Here is a 17,187-nt window from a genome sequence, read left to right on the forward strand (position 1 = left end):
CTTCTTTTGGTTAGGCTAAACAAGCCAAGCTCTTTCAGTCTCCTTTCATAAGACAGGTTTTCCATTCTTCGGAACATCCTAGTAGCCCTTCTCTGTACTTGTTCCACTTTGAATTCATCCTCCTTAAACATGGGAGACCAGAACTGCACACAGTATTCCAGATGAGGTCTCACCAGTGCCTTGTATAATGGTACTAACACCTCCCTATCTTTACTGGAAATACCTCACCTGATGCATCCCAAGACCACATTAACTTTTAACGGCCATATCACATTGGCGGCTCATAGTCCTCCTGTGATCAACCAATACTCTGAGGTCCTTCTCCTCCTCTGTTACTTCCAACTGATGTGTCCCCAATTTATAACCAAAATTCTTGTTATTAATCCCTAAATGCATGACCTTGCACTTTTCACTATTAAATTTCATCCTACTATTATTACTCCAGTTTACAAGGTCATCCAGATCTTCCTCTATGATATCCCAGTCCGTCTCTGTATTAGCAATACCTCCCAGCTTTGTGTCATTCGCAAACTTTATTAGCACATTCCCACTTTTTGTGCCAAGATCAGTAATAAAAAGATTAAATAAGATTGGTCCCAAAACTGATCCCTGAGGAACTCCACTAGTAACCGCCTCCCAGCCTGACAGTTCACCTTTCAGTACGACCCGTTGTAGTCTCCCCTTTAACCAGTTCCTTATCCACCTTTCAATTTTCATATTGATCTTCATCTTTTCCAATTTAGCTAATAATTCCCCATGTGGAACCATATCAAATGCCTTACTGAAATCGAGGTAAATTAGATCCACTGTGTTTCCTTCACTGGATGCATCTTAGTCTTAAATTAGATTGTAAGCAAGGCTGATCAGAAACTTTCCATCCAAAACGGTTTTCAATGGAAAACTGGGTTTTCAACTAAATGAAAAATATCAGGAAAAGTATCAGATTTCTGTGGAAAATTTCGATTTTTTTTCATTGAAAAACTAAACACCCAAAACCCAAAACATTTGTAATCTGAAATGTTGCTGCAGTGCCTCATGGGAGCTGTAGTTCAGGTGCCTCATGCTCCCATTCTTCTCCATAGGCTAAGCTCCCTGGTTGGGCTACATCTCCTATGATGCACCACAGCCAAGGACTCCTTTAACAGAGGGGAAACTATGGTGCATCATGGGAGATGTGATCTGACCGTGGAGGCCAGCGTATAGCGTGGAAAAGGAAAGAAATCCCATTTTCTGACCATTTTCTCTAACTGGAAGCTCTTTGGGGGCAGGGCCAGTCTCTTCCTAGGTGTGTACACAGCACCTAGCACAATGGACCCCCGATCCTAAGAGGGACCTTTGGTTGCTACAGCAATACAAATTAATAATAATGGTAATAAGCCCAGTTACCAATGGAGTTGACCATCTATCCAAAGCCACTGTCCCAGCTGTTGACAGGGGTTGACTGGCCCATAGAGATTAAACTCTCCTCTTGCCCCTGGGGGGGGATTCCCTTCCGTCAGGGATGAGGCACAGGGGCAGGGCAGTGAATGGGGGAAGCTTGTCCGTGTCAGCTCTGTAGCTAAACAGAGGCCATCAGCCTCCAGAGCTGTCAGTACAGCACATTTCACCAGCACTTATTCTCACTAGGCAACCTTTAAGAATCAATAAATAAACGAATCACTCAGTTCCCTGAACAAGGTTAAAAATGTAATTTGATGTGTGTGGCGCTCCTTGCCGCACAGCCATCGCGGAACCCAGCTGCTCTAGGACGACAGCACATGGAAACGTCACTGCCACGAAGCCGGGGGGTGCAGGGGAAGGTCAGCCCTAGGGGGAAAGAGTCAACGACAGGAAGTGGGAAGACAACATCTGAGGCTTTCAGGAGGGCAGCGGTGGGATAGGGATGTACAAAAGCCAGTGGCTGGGATTTTCAGAACAGCCTAATAATGATTATTAATTATTTGCATTGTGGGAGCACCTAGGAACCCCAGGCATGGAGAAGGATCCTGTTGTGCTAGATGCAGTACAAACACAGACCGGAGGAATGGTCCCTGCCCCAAGGAGCTTACAGTCCAAGTATAAGACAAGAGATACCGACAGAGATGGGGAAGTACTAGGAAACAATGGCACAATACTCGTAGCTGATCGACAGTGTTCTCAACAGCTACCTAACTGGGTTGGGTACCAACTTCCATTCAAAATCATCATAATGGTTAATACTGTGGTGCTCACTGCTGCCGGAAACAGAACACCGGACTACAGGGAACACTGGGGTGATCTTCTGTGTCCCTCCTTCTTGACGGACTCTGAATTTAGCATTCTCTTGTAGGGGTGAGAACCCAAACACCACAGCACTGAGCTAGTGCAAAAGGACCTGAAAATTAAACGGACTATGGACAGTAAGTGGAAATGATTGACCTAAGGCTACGTCTACATGGGAGCTGGGAGGTGTGTAGGTTTGTTCAAGCTGGCATGCTAAAAATAGCGGTGTCGTCAGGGTAGCACAGGTGGTGGTTTGGGCTAGGTGCCCGAGCACGTACCCACTCGGACTCCCGGGTACGTACTTGGGTAGTAGCCCCAACCGCCATCCATGCTACTCTGGCTATACTGGCACAGGCTTGTCTATGCAAGCTGGGAATCACACCTCCCAGTTCAAATGTAAATGCAACCTAAGGAGAGCGAAGTGCAAAAAAGGAAACAAACAGTAGGAATGTGTAACTGATGGTGGTTCAGCACTGCCAGCTGCAACCCCTCTGACATCACGAGTTGGGCCATCAAAAATCCTGAGAATGTGACAAAGACTGAGATTTTTTTTTTTAAATAATAAATGTTGTGGTCTTTTTATTTGCCTCCTTAGTATTTAGGATTTATGTTTACAAGCTCTTCTCTGCAATCATGTGTTCTGGAAAGGTAGTTTGTTTTTTGTTTTTGAAAAAAAAACAAAAATAAAAGCTCAGAGACTCAAATAATCACATGACTCCAGGAGCTGGGGCTTTAAGAAAAAACACCAAATATCCCAAGACTTATAATAAAATTACTAGAGTTGAGAACACTGGTTCGTGCTTTAAATTCTCCCCTTTATAACAGTCTAGAAGTGTCATTAGTAACACTGTGAAGGACTTTTAAAAAAAGAAATATTAAAATATTCATTTGAATTCAACAGCCTGAACTTGAAATTAAATAGAACTAGACTTTTCCCAGCTTCTATTTCATGCAATGAAAACATGTCCTTTTTATGCACCATGCACTTCATGTTCCGCACTTAGAGCAACTCTGGATAGCTAGCACTGAAAGGTATTTAAATATGTGCCAGTGTAATCAAGACTAGTTCACAGCAAGATGGGTACCGCCAGCTCAGGAGCTTTTGCAATTCAGATTGGGTTCAGCACTGGTGCCGCCCATAACATGGCCAAGAACTCAAAATGACAGACCAGAATGGCCTAGGCAGCTAGTACTTAATGGCAAAAGATGCCATATTATTCTTTTTATAAATCAAATGCAAATGAATACATCTATTTCCCATTCAGGTGCTCGGCATGTCTTTGAAGACTGGAAATGTGCGCTTGCGGCAGAGCCTTGCACACTGTGTGTTCATTAGAAGTGGGTAAACTTCAAATGCATCAAAGGTTCTTTTCTGTAGCAGCCTTAAGAGAGGCAACATTGTCTAGGGATTTGAGTGTAGTCACGGCTCCTTGGTTTTGATCCACGCTTTGCCACTGACTTGCTGTGTGACCTTAAGCAAGTAGTGCTGTACCTCTGCCTCAGTTTCCCCATCTATAAGAGGAGGATAATGATACTTACTCCCCACAAAGGGACAATGACATCCTGACATCAGTGGGGTTTTGTCATTCAGGATCAGACCTTTATGTCTGTACAGTGCTTTGAAGATGTAAACTGTCTCTGTATAGATACAGAGCATTTTTATGGTTATTAAAGGCTAAGTGCTTGTGCAGGTGTCTCTCGTCTGCAACTTGAGTGGGCAACTTATCTCGCTCATAACAGACCCAACCCTGAGCCTGCTGTGCCAATGGCCAAATTCCCACTGACTTCAGCAGATGCAAGAGCAGGCCTGGTATTTCTAATGGTGGCTAAACCCATGGGATGCATTAAAATCGCCACTTGGTGGGTGGATGGAAGCAGCTTTCAGAACCTCCTATGAGGTTTTAGGTCAGTCTGGGTCTGTTCTAGGAATTCTCTCACCCTCAGCATTCACAGGAGCACACGGATTGGAGGAGCTATTGTCCAGCAGATCCCTACAGAAGAACAAGGAAGGAGGCAGCCAAGGCCCATCCTTACCGAGCACGTAGATCTTGGTGCCCCGCAGGAAGGAGGTGGCGGCGTACCTGGGTGTGGGCATGGTCGCGAGCGACACCCAGATGTCCTTGAGCATGTCGTAGTGCTGCATGTAGTTGTGAGGCCGCAGGTCCAGTCCCATCCCGCCAGCTGCGTAGACTCTGTAGTCTGCAGAGGGCAGAGAAGCAGAGGCCACAAGGGCTCAGGAATGCATCCAGATCCTAATTATTTCCTGGGACAATGAAAAAGACACTTGTCCTAAAGGCAATCTCCAGGGTGCAAAAATGCATGCATTGCGTGCGTGTGAACATGCAGGTGCGTGTTTGTGCATGCCTGGGCACGTTGCACTGGCCTCTACTGGATGAAATCAGAACTGCTGAACTCTATGTCATAGCCCTTGTACTGCTAATAGGTAATGGAGATTCTTTTGAGCCCCAGTTCAGTGCCCTACCCACTATCCCGCAGTGCCGCTGCTCCTTCCATGTAAACAGCACTCTCTAGAACCTCAGAGCCATTGATCTGTTCTGAGATAGATTTACATCCCTGCAAGTGAGAGGGCGTATTTGCCTAGAGCACAGCTAACTTTGGGCCTAGAGTGAGCACTGTCCCTTGGGACGAAGGATATTTGGGAGCCACCCTCTCAGTTTTCATGCGGTGCCCACTGTGCCATGTAAATCTTTGCAATAACTCAGACCAGTAAGTATTCTACTGCCAGGCCCATTCCAGTGCACCATGGCACTTGTCCTGGGCAGGGAAAGGGTTAACGAACCAGAAGCAGTTGCCAAAGAGGCTCTCTTCTCTTTCGTAACAATGGAATAAATATGAATCCACCTTCTTTATCCCCCTCCCAGCACACCTAGACAGATATTTAAGCACTACAACAAATAAAGCACCTTTGTGCTCTGAACTGGAAAAGCAGCTTCACCCAAGGGGTGGGGTTTGTTTGATTGTCTCACGCAATCTGCTTTTGCCATCCTGTCTGGTTTATTCTGGGCCACCAAACGGTGACTGCAGACGGGCATCTGCGTTTCACGGAGCCAATCCTGTGTCGATCAGCCCCGGTCCCAGCAACTCACAAGCCTGAATCTCAGAGACTTCGGTGATGTCTACACTGCAGCTGGGAGCGAGCCCCCCAGCCCAGGCGGACTCCTGCTAGTGGGGCTCAAGCTAGCCTGTAAAAAATAACCATGTGGGCGTTCTGCTCAGGCTGGAGCTTGGGTTCCCTAGGTGGTCAGGTAGGCTTAAGACCCTGAGCTTGCACCAGAGCCAGAACATCCACATTACTATTTTTGGCACGCTAGCACAAGTCTACCTGCCAGCTGCAGTGTGGACAGACCCCTACAGGCCCAATAAAGCACACATGGTAGGGGGGAGACCTGGTGGCACAGCGGAAGCATGTTTAAGAAGCCAGTCAGGGAGAAAGTGTTGCTTTCAGCTACTCCATGTCCATATTTCAGAGCTGCATTACTGCACCAGCCCTGGCATTAATGTAGGAGGGCGTATGCCTGTGCCCACCAGATACCGATAAGCGCTTGAAAAAGGCCTGCAAATAAATGACGGGGGAATAGGGAAATAATGCCAGAGGGTCGTGGCGGGAGGGAAAAGCCTGGTAACACAGGGGCTCTCTGCTTTTGATATAGAAATGCAGGACTGGGAGGGATCTCGAGAGATCATCTAGTTCAGCCCTCTGCACGGAAACAGAATTAAGCAGGCCTAGACCTCCCTTCTGTGAAGGGAAATGGGGCTCACAACAGTGAGGACTAAGATCCCTGGCTGGTGCCAGATACATGCCTGAGCGCTCACACAGCCCTGCCGCTGCCCAATGTCCTGACTTGCAGCACCCCCTGCTAGTCCAGCCTTGGGGTTCCCATGTGGAGCTCAGCCATAGCCCCTCCTGCTACTCAGTCTGGGTGTTCCCTGTACCCAGCTGATGCCCCACTGCCCTGGCCTGCGTCACAGGGGTTGAGGTGGAGGGATTGTTTCCCTTTGGAGCTGTTTAGCCCCTGAGGGGGCAGGGGGCGAAAGGTGCTGTGGAGGAGCAGGCTGTGTTGTTTCACTCTGGCTGGGATGCAAGTACCTGGCTATTGTTCCCTGGAAGAGGAGATGAGGTGATAGAAACAGATGGTGCACTCACACTACAGAAGAGTCAACACAGCACTCTCCAGCCCATACTTAGGAAGGGCGTCTGAACTGCCTCAAAGCAAGCGAAGGATGGTTAGTCCTGTGACCCAAGCCATGGTGTCAGAGCCAGGACACACATAAGGCACAGAACCAATTTGTTCATAGCTGACTCCCTGTCGCCCACATCTGTCTAACAACAAATCCAGTCCTCACCAATGGAATCCTTTACATACAAACCCGGGGCGGGTAAGGGGGGAGGGAGGGGCAGGATTTCTCCTACACAAACCTTCCAGGCTTTATTTCCAGAAATGAAACCCAAGAACCCAATGGCAGCAACCTGGCCCACAAGAGCATCCCTATAATAATCCCCCAGCGTATGCAGAGCAGAGCACTACTGAGCATCCCTACAATAATAAACCAGTATAGGCAGCCCTCAGCAATCCCAAGCAACCCTATAACAACACACCAGCATAGGTGCCCTCCCCCCGAGCACTTCTGAACAACCTTACACTAACAAACCAGTCTGCTCAAGGAAGACAAAATATTGTAGGAAGGATTTACGTTCCAGGCTTTTCTGGCCAAACTGATCCCTGGTGTATCTTTGTTTAAGCCAGCAGACTTACATCAGGGATGAAACTGGCTCGATGATGGTAAACTGGTTTTTTTTTTGTTTTAAATATCTTGACAGTATCGTTATAATCCACCTAAAAACAAATGAACAAAGCAACCAACAATTTCCAAAGAAGCTGTCTGGCGATTAGGCAGAAGAGGCGGTCATGATCCAGAGCACCTCAGGAAGCTAAATGACCTTCGGGCTCATTGCATGAGAACACAGCTCCCAGCCTGGGGCTTTTCATCACATGGCAGCACATGCCAAAGGAAATCAATATTCCAAGCCTCCGTTTAGAAATGATAAACAAGATGCCTAGATAGGCAAGCCAGAGCCCTGATACAAGGATTTTCCGTATGTCCATTTAATGTCCATTTAATGAAAGGCAGAGGAAAGAGGAGTGTTTGGAGCTCACCTAAAGACACCTCCTTTTCTTGCACCACAGAATTTGTACCTGCGTTTTGCTCTCAGAGTTCAGGCAGTGGTGCAAATCAGAGCCCTTGTGCCTCTAATGACAGTACCGGATGTGGGGGGAATCGGGCAATGGGAAGCATCAGTGCTCGCATTCACACTTGTGCACTCGGTTCATTTGCACGGGTGCAGGTTTTGGGATCCGGCTGTGATATCCCTACCGATGCTGCGAAATCCCCGTTCCGTGATCAGCCCCATAGGGGTATCACAACCTGGCCCTTTTCAGGGGCAACTTGTCACCCTCTCTCCAAGGAAGATGAGGGCATCGACTGTTGGAAAATGCACCTACTGACACTCTCCCTAAACAGGCCATGAGGTTCAGGGGGTTCACAATGGGGCCTCGGGCACAGGCGGCAGGTCGTATGGGCCTGTGGTTTCCGGGCTCCACCCATATCCAGAGCATGAAGATCCGGCTCCACCAGTGCTTGGGGCTGGGCCTCTCTGCCGGCCCCTCCCACCACCCCCGCCCGCCACCCCCGGAGCATCCCTACGCAGTGGCTGCCTGCCACTGCCCGTGCTGTGCTCCCTTGCTGGCCAGTGGCTGGCTCCTTTCATGCTGCGCCCACCAGCGCCGCTCCACCGCTCCGGCTATAAGTGAGCGGGGTGGGCTGAGGCGGCTGCTGCAGTCTGCGGAGGGAGGAGGCACACGTGACATGATGGCAGCTCTCCCCCGCCCGGGCCCTGACCCTTCACCCATCAGGCCACTAGCTGATGGGGCGCATCCTCCCCCACCTCCGGCGCTGGGCAGCACACACAGCGCTGCGGGGGGCTGGTGGAGAGGGGTCCTAGGAGCCCATGTAGTGTGGTGCAGGGCGAGTGTGTTGCTGGCGGCAGACCCACCATCAGCAATTCTGGGCCCCAGGGCAGATCAATGAATGGGCCCCCTGCACCCCTCCCTCAGCCGGGGCCACAAGCCTTCCCACCTGGAGAAGCCCTGAACGCGCCCCACCCCGAGCACCCCACGTCAGCTGCTGCAGCCCTGTCCCTGGGAGAATTCTGAAAGGCTGTTGAGCTGGGGTGGGCCTGGGAAAGTACAAGGCTTTTCCCATTGCTAACGAAATCAGGTCACAAGGAGGCAGAATGATTTCACCTGTCTACTTAGTAACTCATTGTGGCTATGGTAGAATCGGCAGCTCCATTGCCTGTTTCTCCAGAGGGCAGTGGTACAAGTGCCAAACCGGATAAAGTGGTGGATCCCACCCATCCTATGGCCCAAATGGGAGAGAGATAAGGAGCCTACCATCTCAGCTGTGCAGCCCTTGGAAATAAGGGCCAACCGAGAGCTCTTTGTTCCTATTTGTAGCCTTTCGGGGAAAGTCACTGTAATTGTCTCTGCTCACAGATTCTGACCCATTTTATGATCCCCGTAGCTTGCTTTGCAGAGGTGCTAAGTGCTCATCACTCCCATTGACATGAATGGGAGCTTAGGTTTCCAGCATCTCTGACAACCAGACTATAAGGCCTTGGAAATGCACGTGAATGGGACCATTCCAAGGACCAAATTCTGCTCTCCATTCAATCCAGGATTGAAACTTGTGTAACTGAGAGCAGAATTGGGCCCTACATCTCTAACACCCCTATTGGCATCTCTGCCTTACAGAAATCCTGCAGAACTAGAGTGGGGCCCAAGACAAAACCTGGGATCCAAAAGTCACCCAACATTGGGAAAGTTTGGATTCCAGCAATGCAGCTTTGCCTGTCTAAAATAATCCCGGCCATAAGAGAGCTCACCGTCCACAGGCAGAGCTGGAGATCCAGAGGGAACCACAGGGTCTGTCTGGTTTCAGCAGCCTCAGTGAAAAGTCCTCTTTACAGTGGTTCTGGTCCAGTCCTGCCTCGTTTGGACATCGCAAGGAGGAGGGGTCTAGCTGACCCAACTTCTCCCACCGGAGATAAGGCTCATCTCGAGTTCTCAGTGCAGGGTTTGGGAAGGGGGATTGCTTCCTTGCCCCCGTTCAAAGCCTCCCACCGCCCCAAGAGTCTCTGAAAGCTGTTCAGCTAGATGCACAAGTTGAACTCACACCCTACCCTCCACCCTTTCTCTCTGTAGTGCCACTCCCCACACATTGCCTAGGAAACAAATTCTCCTTGCCTTTTACCGTCACGGAGATGCCCATCGAAGCTTCCCTCAAGGAGTTCCTCTTCTTCCACTTGCCATCATCTATGTTGTACATCTCCACTATCTTCAAGGGCGTCTGGTTCATCCCGACCCCTCCTATCACCATGATCCGCTTGCCCAGGGTGGCCACGGCTACTCCGGCCCGGGCCGTGGGCATGGGAGGGAGAGAGTTCCACTGGTTGGCTTCGGGGGAGTAAACCTCGAAGCAGTTCATGGGGACTCCGTTGTCGTCGCAGCCTCCGATGGCAAAGACCTGGCCGCCTGCCTCCACCAGCGAGCAGTAGACCCTGCCGCTGGGGAGGGGTGCGAGGGTTTTCCAGTGGAAATCTTTGGTACTGGGCACTTCCATTGCGGATCGTCAGGGATGAGGCAGCATCTGTCCTGCCTGCCAGGGGGCTGGCTAAGCTGCAAAACACAGCCAGAGTCAAGCATCACACACAGGGAAAACAAGCAGAGAAATATACAAAGAACCCCCACCCCCACCAGAGAGCCGGGCAGCCGGGAGCACAGCAACCCCTTCATGAGCAATGCATCTATTTCCACGCAGCCACCCATAATGAGAGGTCCCATCTACCACAGAGAGACACAGAGAGAGAGAGAGAGAGAGAAGCAGGAGCCAGTACCTTTCATCACGTCTCCATTAATTCTGCAGTTCCACATCTGTCAGAGCAGCTCACACAGAGCCAGGTCCTAAAAATAAAAGGCACAGGTTGGATTCAGCTCGCTCCCCCCTTTTTTGAGCATCCCCTCCCCCACAGGACATTCCAACCGAGGATGCTGCAAGCCGTCAGCTCCCCGGCTCGGTGCTTTCTTGGCTCATTAGGAACTTTTCTTTGTTTAATTCTTCATTGACAAGATTATTATTAATGCCCATTGTCAGCATCTTCCCAAACCCCCAGGGGGAACCTACCATGGTACCTCCTGCTGGGAAAGGCAAAAAGGCTGGAGTACAGAGACCAACCCTCCAGCCACAGCTCTCTGACTGTCACACGCAGCATTACAGCTGAACTGTAAAAGATTCAAAAAGCAGCCCAGCAGGACAGAGTGAGAGTCCCAAACTACCATTGGAAACCAAGGATTATTTTTTCCTCTCGCCCTGAATAGCTGTCAAACCTTCAGATGAAATGAACAAATGAAGAGCGACAGAGGAGAGGAGAGAGACAGAAGGGGATCGAGAGAGGCAGCCACCCACGCACTCACACCTGTATAAATAGGTGTGCAAACCGCAGCGAGAAACTCAGCCTTCGTTATGTAACTCGAGCTGCTAGCGAGTTTAATCTTAAAGTAAAGTAGGATTTATATAGCCCATCACTCCGGGACTGTAGCATCCTCGACACACATACAGAGCACAGGCACACTTCTGGCTCCAGGGGCCAATGCTCCTCTCCAAGTGTCACAAACTGATCCCTGAAATTCAGGCTTCTAGCAATAATGGATATTTGCCACTATCAAAGTAGAGCACATGTGGAGGTTTATTAGCCTATATGGGAAACCTTTCCCCACCTAGCATTGTAATGATTCGTACTTATCCTTTATAAGTGCTTTCCAGGGGAGATCTTGAAGTGCCTTCACAAAGTAACATTATCCCCATTTGAAAGAGGGGCACAGAAAGGTGAAGAGATTTGCCCAAGGTCACACAGTGAATCAGTGTCAGAGATGGGGAAAGAACCCAGGAATCCGGACTCCCAGAGTGCAGGGCTATCTGACTTGGTCCCCTCTTTCTCTGGAGCTTTCAGGGATCTTGATGCATGTGAGATGCAACCTGAGCCTGCTCCTCTGCATGGTTTTGTTTTAGAGAAGCCTACGCCCATCACCTCTTCTCAACCTTCTGGCTAAGACTGAACGTGGCATCGGTTTAAGCCTCGGATACCGCAATTGCTCTATTGTGGGGGAAACTCTCTCCTGTTTGTGATGGGGGAAGGGGTCGACTCAATGGCTTAATGGCGCTTTCCCATCTATTTCAAAGGTAAGGTAAAGGCAAGCCCTAAGCCCAAGCAAAGCTAGCAACTTGCTGTGGTCCCAGCTTTGTAGGGGACAGCTGGCTTTTTAGGGGCAAAGGCCAGCCCCACGCTCCTCTGCATCAGCAGGAGCAGAGGGAGAGGAAACAACCTGCTCCCAGACACTCCTGCACACCCCATTCCAGAAGCCTGAGCTCACACCACCACTTGCAGATCATGGCTCTGCCCAAAGGCGGTGGCTGGGATGCCCCTTGCCACTGCCAGAACTAGGAGCCATCACAGAACTCCAGAGGAGATATGTCCGCAGCACCTCCTACTAACCCACACCGTGTCTCGTGCCATGCCCGGCATTGCTTCCTAAGGAGCCAGGCCTCCCACATTAGAAGCCCCTGGTTGCTTTTGGGCCGACAGGGCTGTCCACACACACAGAATGGGTGGGAAGCACTTACTCCTCCAGTTCTGGCCGCATCACTTCAGATCTCCCCAACTCAGAACCCTTTGACAGCGAGAGCAGATTGAGAGAGCCTGTAACCTAGCAACAGCCACCCACAACTCCCTTTAATCACCCATCATTTCTGATCTGAGTTGGTATCTTGATGGGTTCACTGAACCGCACTGTGGAGCATGAGCAAATTCTCCCCAGAAGGAAAGAGGGGCAGAGGTTCTTAGCTCCAAAGGAACCAGGGCTATCAGGAAGGCTCTGCATGGCTGAAACTTTCCAGCCTGAATTCAGTGCTGGGGCAAAGGACAGGACTGATAGCCCTGCTGTGGCACAGTGGGTAGTGCGTGGAGACCTGGTTTCTGTGCCCAGCTCTGTCCCTGACCTGCTGGATGTCCCTGGGCAAATCACTTTGCCTCTGTTTTCCCCATCAGGAAAGTTGGGATAATGATAGTTTGTATAGCCCCGTGAGATCCACGGATGGCAAGTGCTATAGAACGCAAGCGATTATTATTTATCCCTGGGTGGGTATAGAACTGGCATCAGCAAAGCAAACTTCTCATCCACTGTCCTGCTATCATTTGCTAGCCTTGATCTGTAAGGACCACCTGCAGGTGAGCTCAGTCTGCCTAGCCCAATCACTACTTAGCTTCTTCACTGAGACTGCCAATAGAGAGTCATGCAAATGACTACTTGCATCCAAAGACGTGGGTATTCATCCACGAAAGCTCATGCTGCAAAACGTCTGTTAGTCTATAAGGTGCCACAGGATTCTTTGCTGCTTTTACAGAACCAGACTAACACGGCTACCCCTCTGATAATAGAGGGAGGGCAACTGTGATGCAGACAGCTGACCACTGACAACTGGACTGAGGTCCATCAAATTCATTTCACACATGAGCTGCTAAATAATCTTCCAACAGCACAGCACTATCCAGATCTTAACTGGCAAAGTAAAGCTGGGTTTGGTCTCTTTTTTAAAAAGGACAAAGGCAAAATGTAAAACGGGTTATTATTATTAATAAATATTATAAAATTCTTATATTGTGCTTTACAGCAGGAGATCAAAGGGTTGTTTTTTTGCAAGTCAACCTTCCAATTGACATGTTTATAGAATGGATCAAATAATGTTAATTGGATAAGTTATTGTCCTTATGCATTATCAGTGCTTAATTTGTAAAGAAAGAGGTGTCAGAGCTCAAAATGGCGTCTGCCACACACCATCACCTCGCACGCACCGTATGCGCAAGGTAACACCGTGCATGCAAGTGTCGAATTGCATGTGTTACTAAACACCACTGCCAGAAGAGGTGCTGTGCTGAGCCCCTGCAAGCTCCGACACAAATTAAGCTCTGTGCGTTACTGAGATTGTAAGCATTCTGGGGCAGGGGCCATCTTCACTACGTGTGTTTTTATGTATAACCTAGCACAGCGGGACCTTGGATCAGGACATCTAGGCACTCGCGCACTACAAATTAACCTGTAATAACAATAAGTCAAAGCATTTTGTGAATTATTTGATCATTTAGAGAGTCAAATAACAAACCAGATCCTTATGTGGTATAAGTCAGCATTGCTTCATTGTCTCTTGAATAACAGATGAACAATTTAATATTTGTCAAATATCTAAGTTTGCTCAGAATTTGACCAGCTCTGTGGTTTTTATTCCTTCCCCACCCTCCTGTACCTTGGCGGCTTGGAAGCGCTCACTTAACGTTTTCACCTGTAGTTAATTTTACATCATCATCACAATAGAACCAGCATGGCCCAGCAAATAGGGCATTGGACAAGAAGACTTGAGTTCTATTCCCAGCTCCGCCACTCACTTGCTGTGTGATCTTGGATAAGTCACTTCCCCACTCTGTGCCTCAGTTTCCCCAACTATAAAGAACTAAGCATTATTATCTGAAACATTTGGCAAAAGCAGAAGTTCAGCTCAGGTGCCAGGGAACAGTATTGTTTAACCAACCAATTCCTCTTCCCATGTGGGATGCAACTTATTTTCCAGCAGTTTAAAAACTAGCCACTTAGACAAGGTATCAGTGGCGAATCCTCTTCCTATTACCATAGTATGAGGTTTCAGCTATACTGCTCTTTAAGCTGATTTCAGGAACTGTGTTTAAACACGATTCCAACTAAACTAGATTCTGCCATGATTTGACCTTTGAGAAGCCCAAAGCACGTTAACTAAAAATGATGAGCCAGATCCTTAGCTGGTATAAATCAGCATTGCTCCATTGATGTCCACAGAATTTAAGATTGTCTAGTTTCACTGATTTCATTGCCAATTTACATCAGCGGGGGGACTGGTCCCCATGCTTTCGGAACAAACTTCAACCCCAGGAACTATGGCTAGGCAAACTGTGTTACTTAGAAACTAGCTAGAACGGGGTTAAAACTAATTTTAAGCTCCCAAATGTGGTTTAAGGGTGAATGTACTCAGAGCTTAGCAGCTACCTCTGCCCCTCCCTGGGGTGGGAGACCCACATTAATATTGTTACTGTAATGGAAAGTACAGTCGCAGCACGCTGAGGCATCAAGACCAAGAGTTATAACCCTTTCAGCGCCTTTGGCAGCAGTCTGAGCTGATCATGCTTCCCTGTGCTGAGTCAGCTGCATTGCTTTCCTTGTGAAATGCAAGATCCTTATTGGAACAGGAGGCGCACAGGGTTCCAAGGACTTTGTGCAGTTTGGCCCGAAAGAAGCAGATATTCCTGCATATGATTCGGTGGGTGGTCATTCCAGGTCAACATGGGTTTGAGGAAAAAAGTGATGCAAAACTGAGACAACAGGGCCTAGGAGCAAAATCTAAGGTAACCCAAACGTAAAGGGGCTAACAACAACAACAGGGACGCAACGTCACAGTCCCACAGTCTGTATTCAGCTGTCTCATTAGGGAATTTCAATGGTGGTGAAAATGAGAGGATTGAGACCACCACACAATGCAGACATTTGCTATGCAAGTTTCTTTCAGCCCACAGGGTCCTGCTAGTTCATCTCCCTCCTGACCTGCAGCAATCTGATTACTCCAGTCCCGCGCCTCCGTACAGCCCTGCCAGTGCATCTCAGTCCTGATCTTGAGGAACCCTGCTTTCCAGTGCTGGGTTCTTGACTCCCCCTCCCCCCGCCCCGACAGCTTTGCTAATTGATCTCAGCCCTGACCTGACGCCGCACACCCTGCTCCTCCTCAATTTCAAAAGCACCAGCCTTATGAACAACCAGTTATATGAACCTTTTTTCCCCAAACTGGAGAAAAAACATGGGAGAACAAAAGTGATGATGAACAAGTCGACATCCCTTCCCATTCTGATGCCTTCAGTTCTTGGGGAATCGCTTTGCCATGGGGTGAAGGACAAGACGAAAGCCACGCAGTGCACCAGGCCGCAACTTATGCCCTGCACCTGCTGTATTTTTGAGCTGTTTGATTTTATGACCTGAAATCCCAATAAATTAGCAAAAGAGGGGTTCTACTGTACATACCAGGTCTAGGCTCCCCTACACAATGCACTAATGAGCCAATGCACCTCAGCCCTCCTCTGAAGCTCTTCTCCCGCTTCTATTCATTGCTGAGATTCCCAGACACTCCAGCCAGTGACCTCTCTTAATCCTGTCCTGGAGCAAACCCTGAGCCTCACTCTTGAGCACCAGAGATTCCCAATTGTGTCAGAGCATAAGAAAGCCATGGGCCTGATCATGGCCCCATTGAAGTAGACAAGAGTCTTTCCACTGACTTCACTGAGCTTTGGATCAGGCCCATAGTGAGGACAGACTAAGCAGAGACCTGCCAAATTCATTCCAGTTGTGATCCAAGTCAAATGGAACCCAGGCGTGGGCGTCCAAAGGGGAGCGTCTAGTGCATTAATCTGCTACCTCATATGAATTCTGCTGCCTTGGCATTGAAACTATCTTCTAGCCTTGCCGCCCACCTCTAAACAATATACAATAAAAAATAGTTAAGGTCAGCCTGAAACACATAGTCCTTCCCTCCTCTCTCAAGGGGCACTAGGGTTTTCACTCCAAAGTAATAACTGTGCTGTGCCTCGGGACTGTATGGCTGTCACTGATGAGCTGAGCAAATAGCCCCAACCTACTTCAGCCATTTTCCTCTTCATCATCTCCCAGGCAAATGGAATTACCACTTAATTATACCAAACAAATTGGAAGCGTTAACATTTTCTTCCTAAATGGCTACATTAAAACAAAAATGAATAGTAATTCTTTTTCTATCAAAGGAGATGGGAGAGGAGAGATTCTCTTCGTCATGCTGAGCCAGCTGCCAGAGCTGCCCGAATCATTCTCACCCAGAAACTGACAGGATAAAAGCTCCTAGCAGTGGGGTATCCCTGGACCACAGAGTGCATTTGTGGTTCCCAGCAGGTGACGAGGTGTTGAAAGCAAGGTGGCAGGGAAGGCAAGAAATGTACAACCTCAAGAAAGAAAAATACAGGTGGCCTGAATATGGGAGGTGAAACTGATGGGAGCAGAGGGTGCGCAGCAACTGAAGCCTCTACCCAGTGGTTCTCAACCAGGGGTGCCGTACCCCTGGGGGTACACAGAGATCTTCCAGCGGGTACATCAACTCAGCTAGATACTTGTCTAGTTTTACAACAGGCTACATAAAAAGCACTAGTGAAGTTGGTACAAACTAAAATGTCATACGGACAATGACTCGTTTATACTGCTCTGTGTACTATACACTGAAATGTAAGTACAATATTTATATTCCAGTTGATTTATTTGTATAATTTATATGGTAAAAATAAAAATGGAAGCAAAAGGGTGCTGTGACACTGGGTATTTTTATGTCTGATTTTGTAAGCAAGTAGTTTTTAAGTGAGGTGAAACTTGGGGGTACGCAAGACAAATCCTACTCCAGAAAGGGGTACAGTAGTCAGGAAGGTCGAGAGCCACTGCTCTAGCCCATAGTTTGTATCCTACAAGAGTTAAAACAACAACCTGGAAGCTGTTTTAGACAAAACCATTCTTTGCCCTCTGGTTTCCATCATGCCATTGTTTGTTATCACGGGGGAGTGCAGAACATGCACAATTAATGTTACTTTTTAAATATTCAGCTGGCGTGACTCCACTGAAGTCAACAGAGCTACACAAAGTCACATCTGGCTGAGGATCCAGCCCCGTGGTTTTTAAAGCAATGTTTATTACTTGCAGCAATTTGCTCTTTATAAAACAGCCATTT

The 17,187-nt window shown here is 48.5% G+C and overlaps 1 protein-coding gene across 3 annotated transcripts in view; it reads right to left on the minus strand.

Moving 5' to 3' along the window:
* KLHDC8A (kelch domain containing 8A) overlaps positions 1 to 17,187 on the minus strand; it is a 36,658-nt gene that overhangs the window by 5,588 nt on the left and 13,883 nt on the right. For all 3 annotated transcript variants that reach the window (XM_045017214.1, XM_045017213.1, XM_045017212.1), the window contains 3 exons: positions 10,217 to 10,283; positions 9,567 to 9,998; positions 4,276 to 4,440 (listed from right to left, as the gene is read on the minus strand). In XM_045017214.1, coding sequence (XP_044873149.1) covers positions 4,276 to 4,440; positions 9,567 to 9,942 — 541 coding nt within the window. In that variant the 5' untranslated portion in view covers positions 9,943 to 9,998; positions 10,217 to 10,283. The remainder of the gene's footprint in view (positions 1 to 4,275; positions 4,441 to 9,566; positions 9,999 to 10,216; positions 10,284 to 17,187) is intronic.

The sequence above is a fragment of the Mauremys mutica genome, chromosome 4, assembly GCF_020497125.1.
Source record: "Mauremys mutica isolate MM-2020 ecotype Southern chromosome 4, ASM2049712v1, whole genome shotgun sequence".
In the NCBI taxonomy this organism is placed as follows: domain Eukaryota; kingdom Metazoa; phylum Chordata; order Testudines; family Geoemydidae; genus Mauremys; species Mauremys mutica.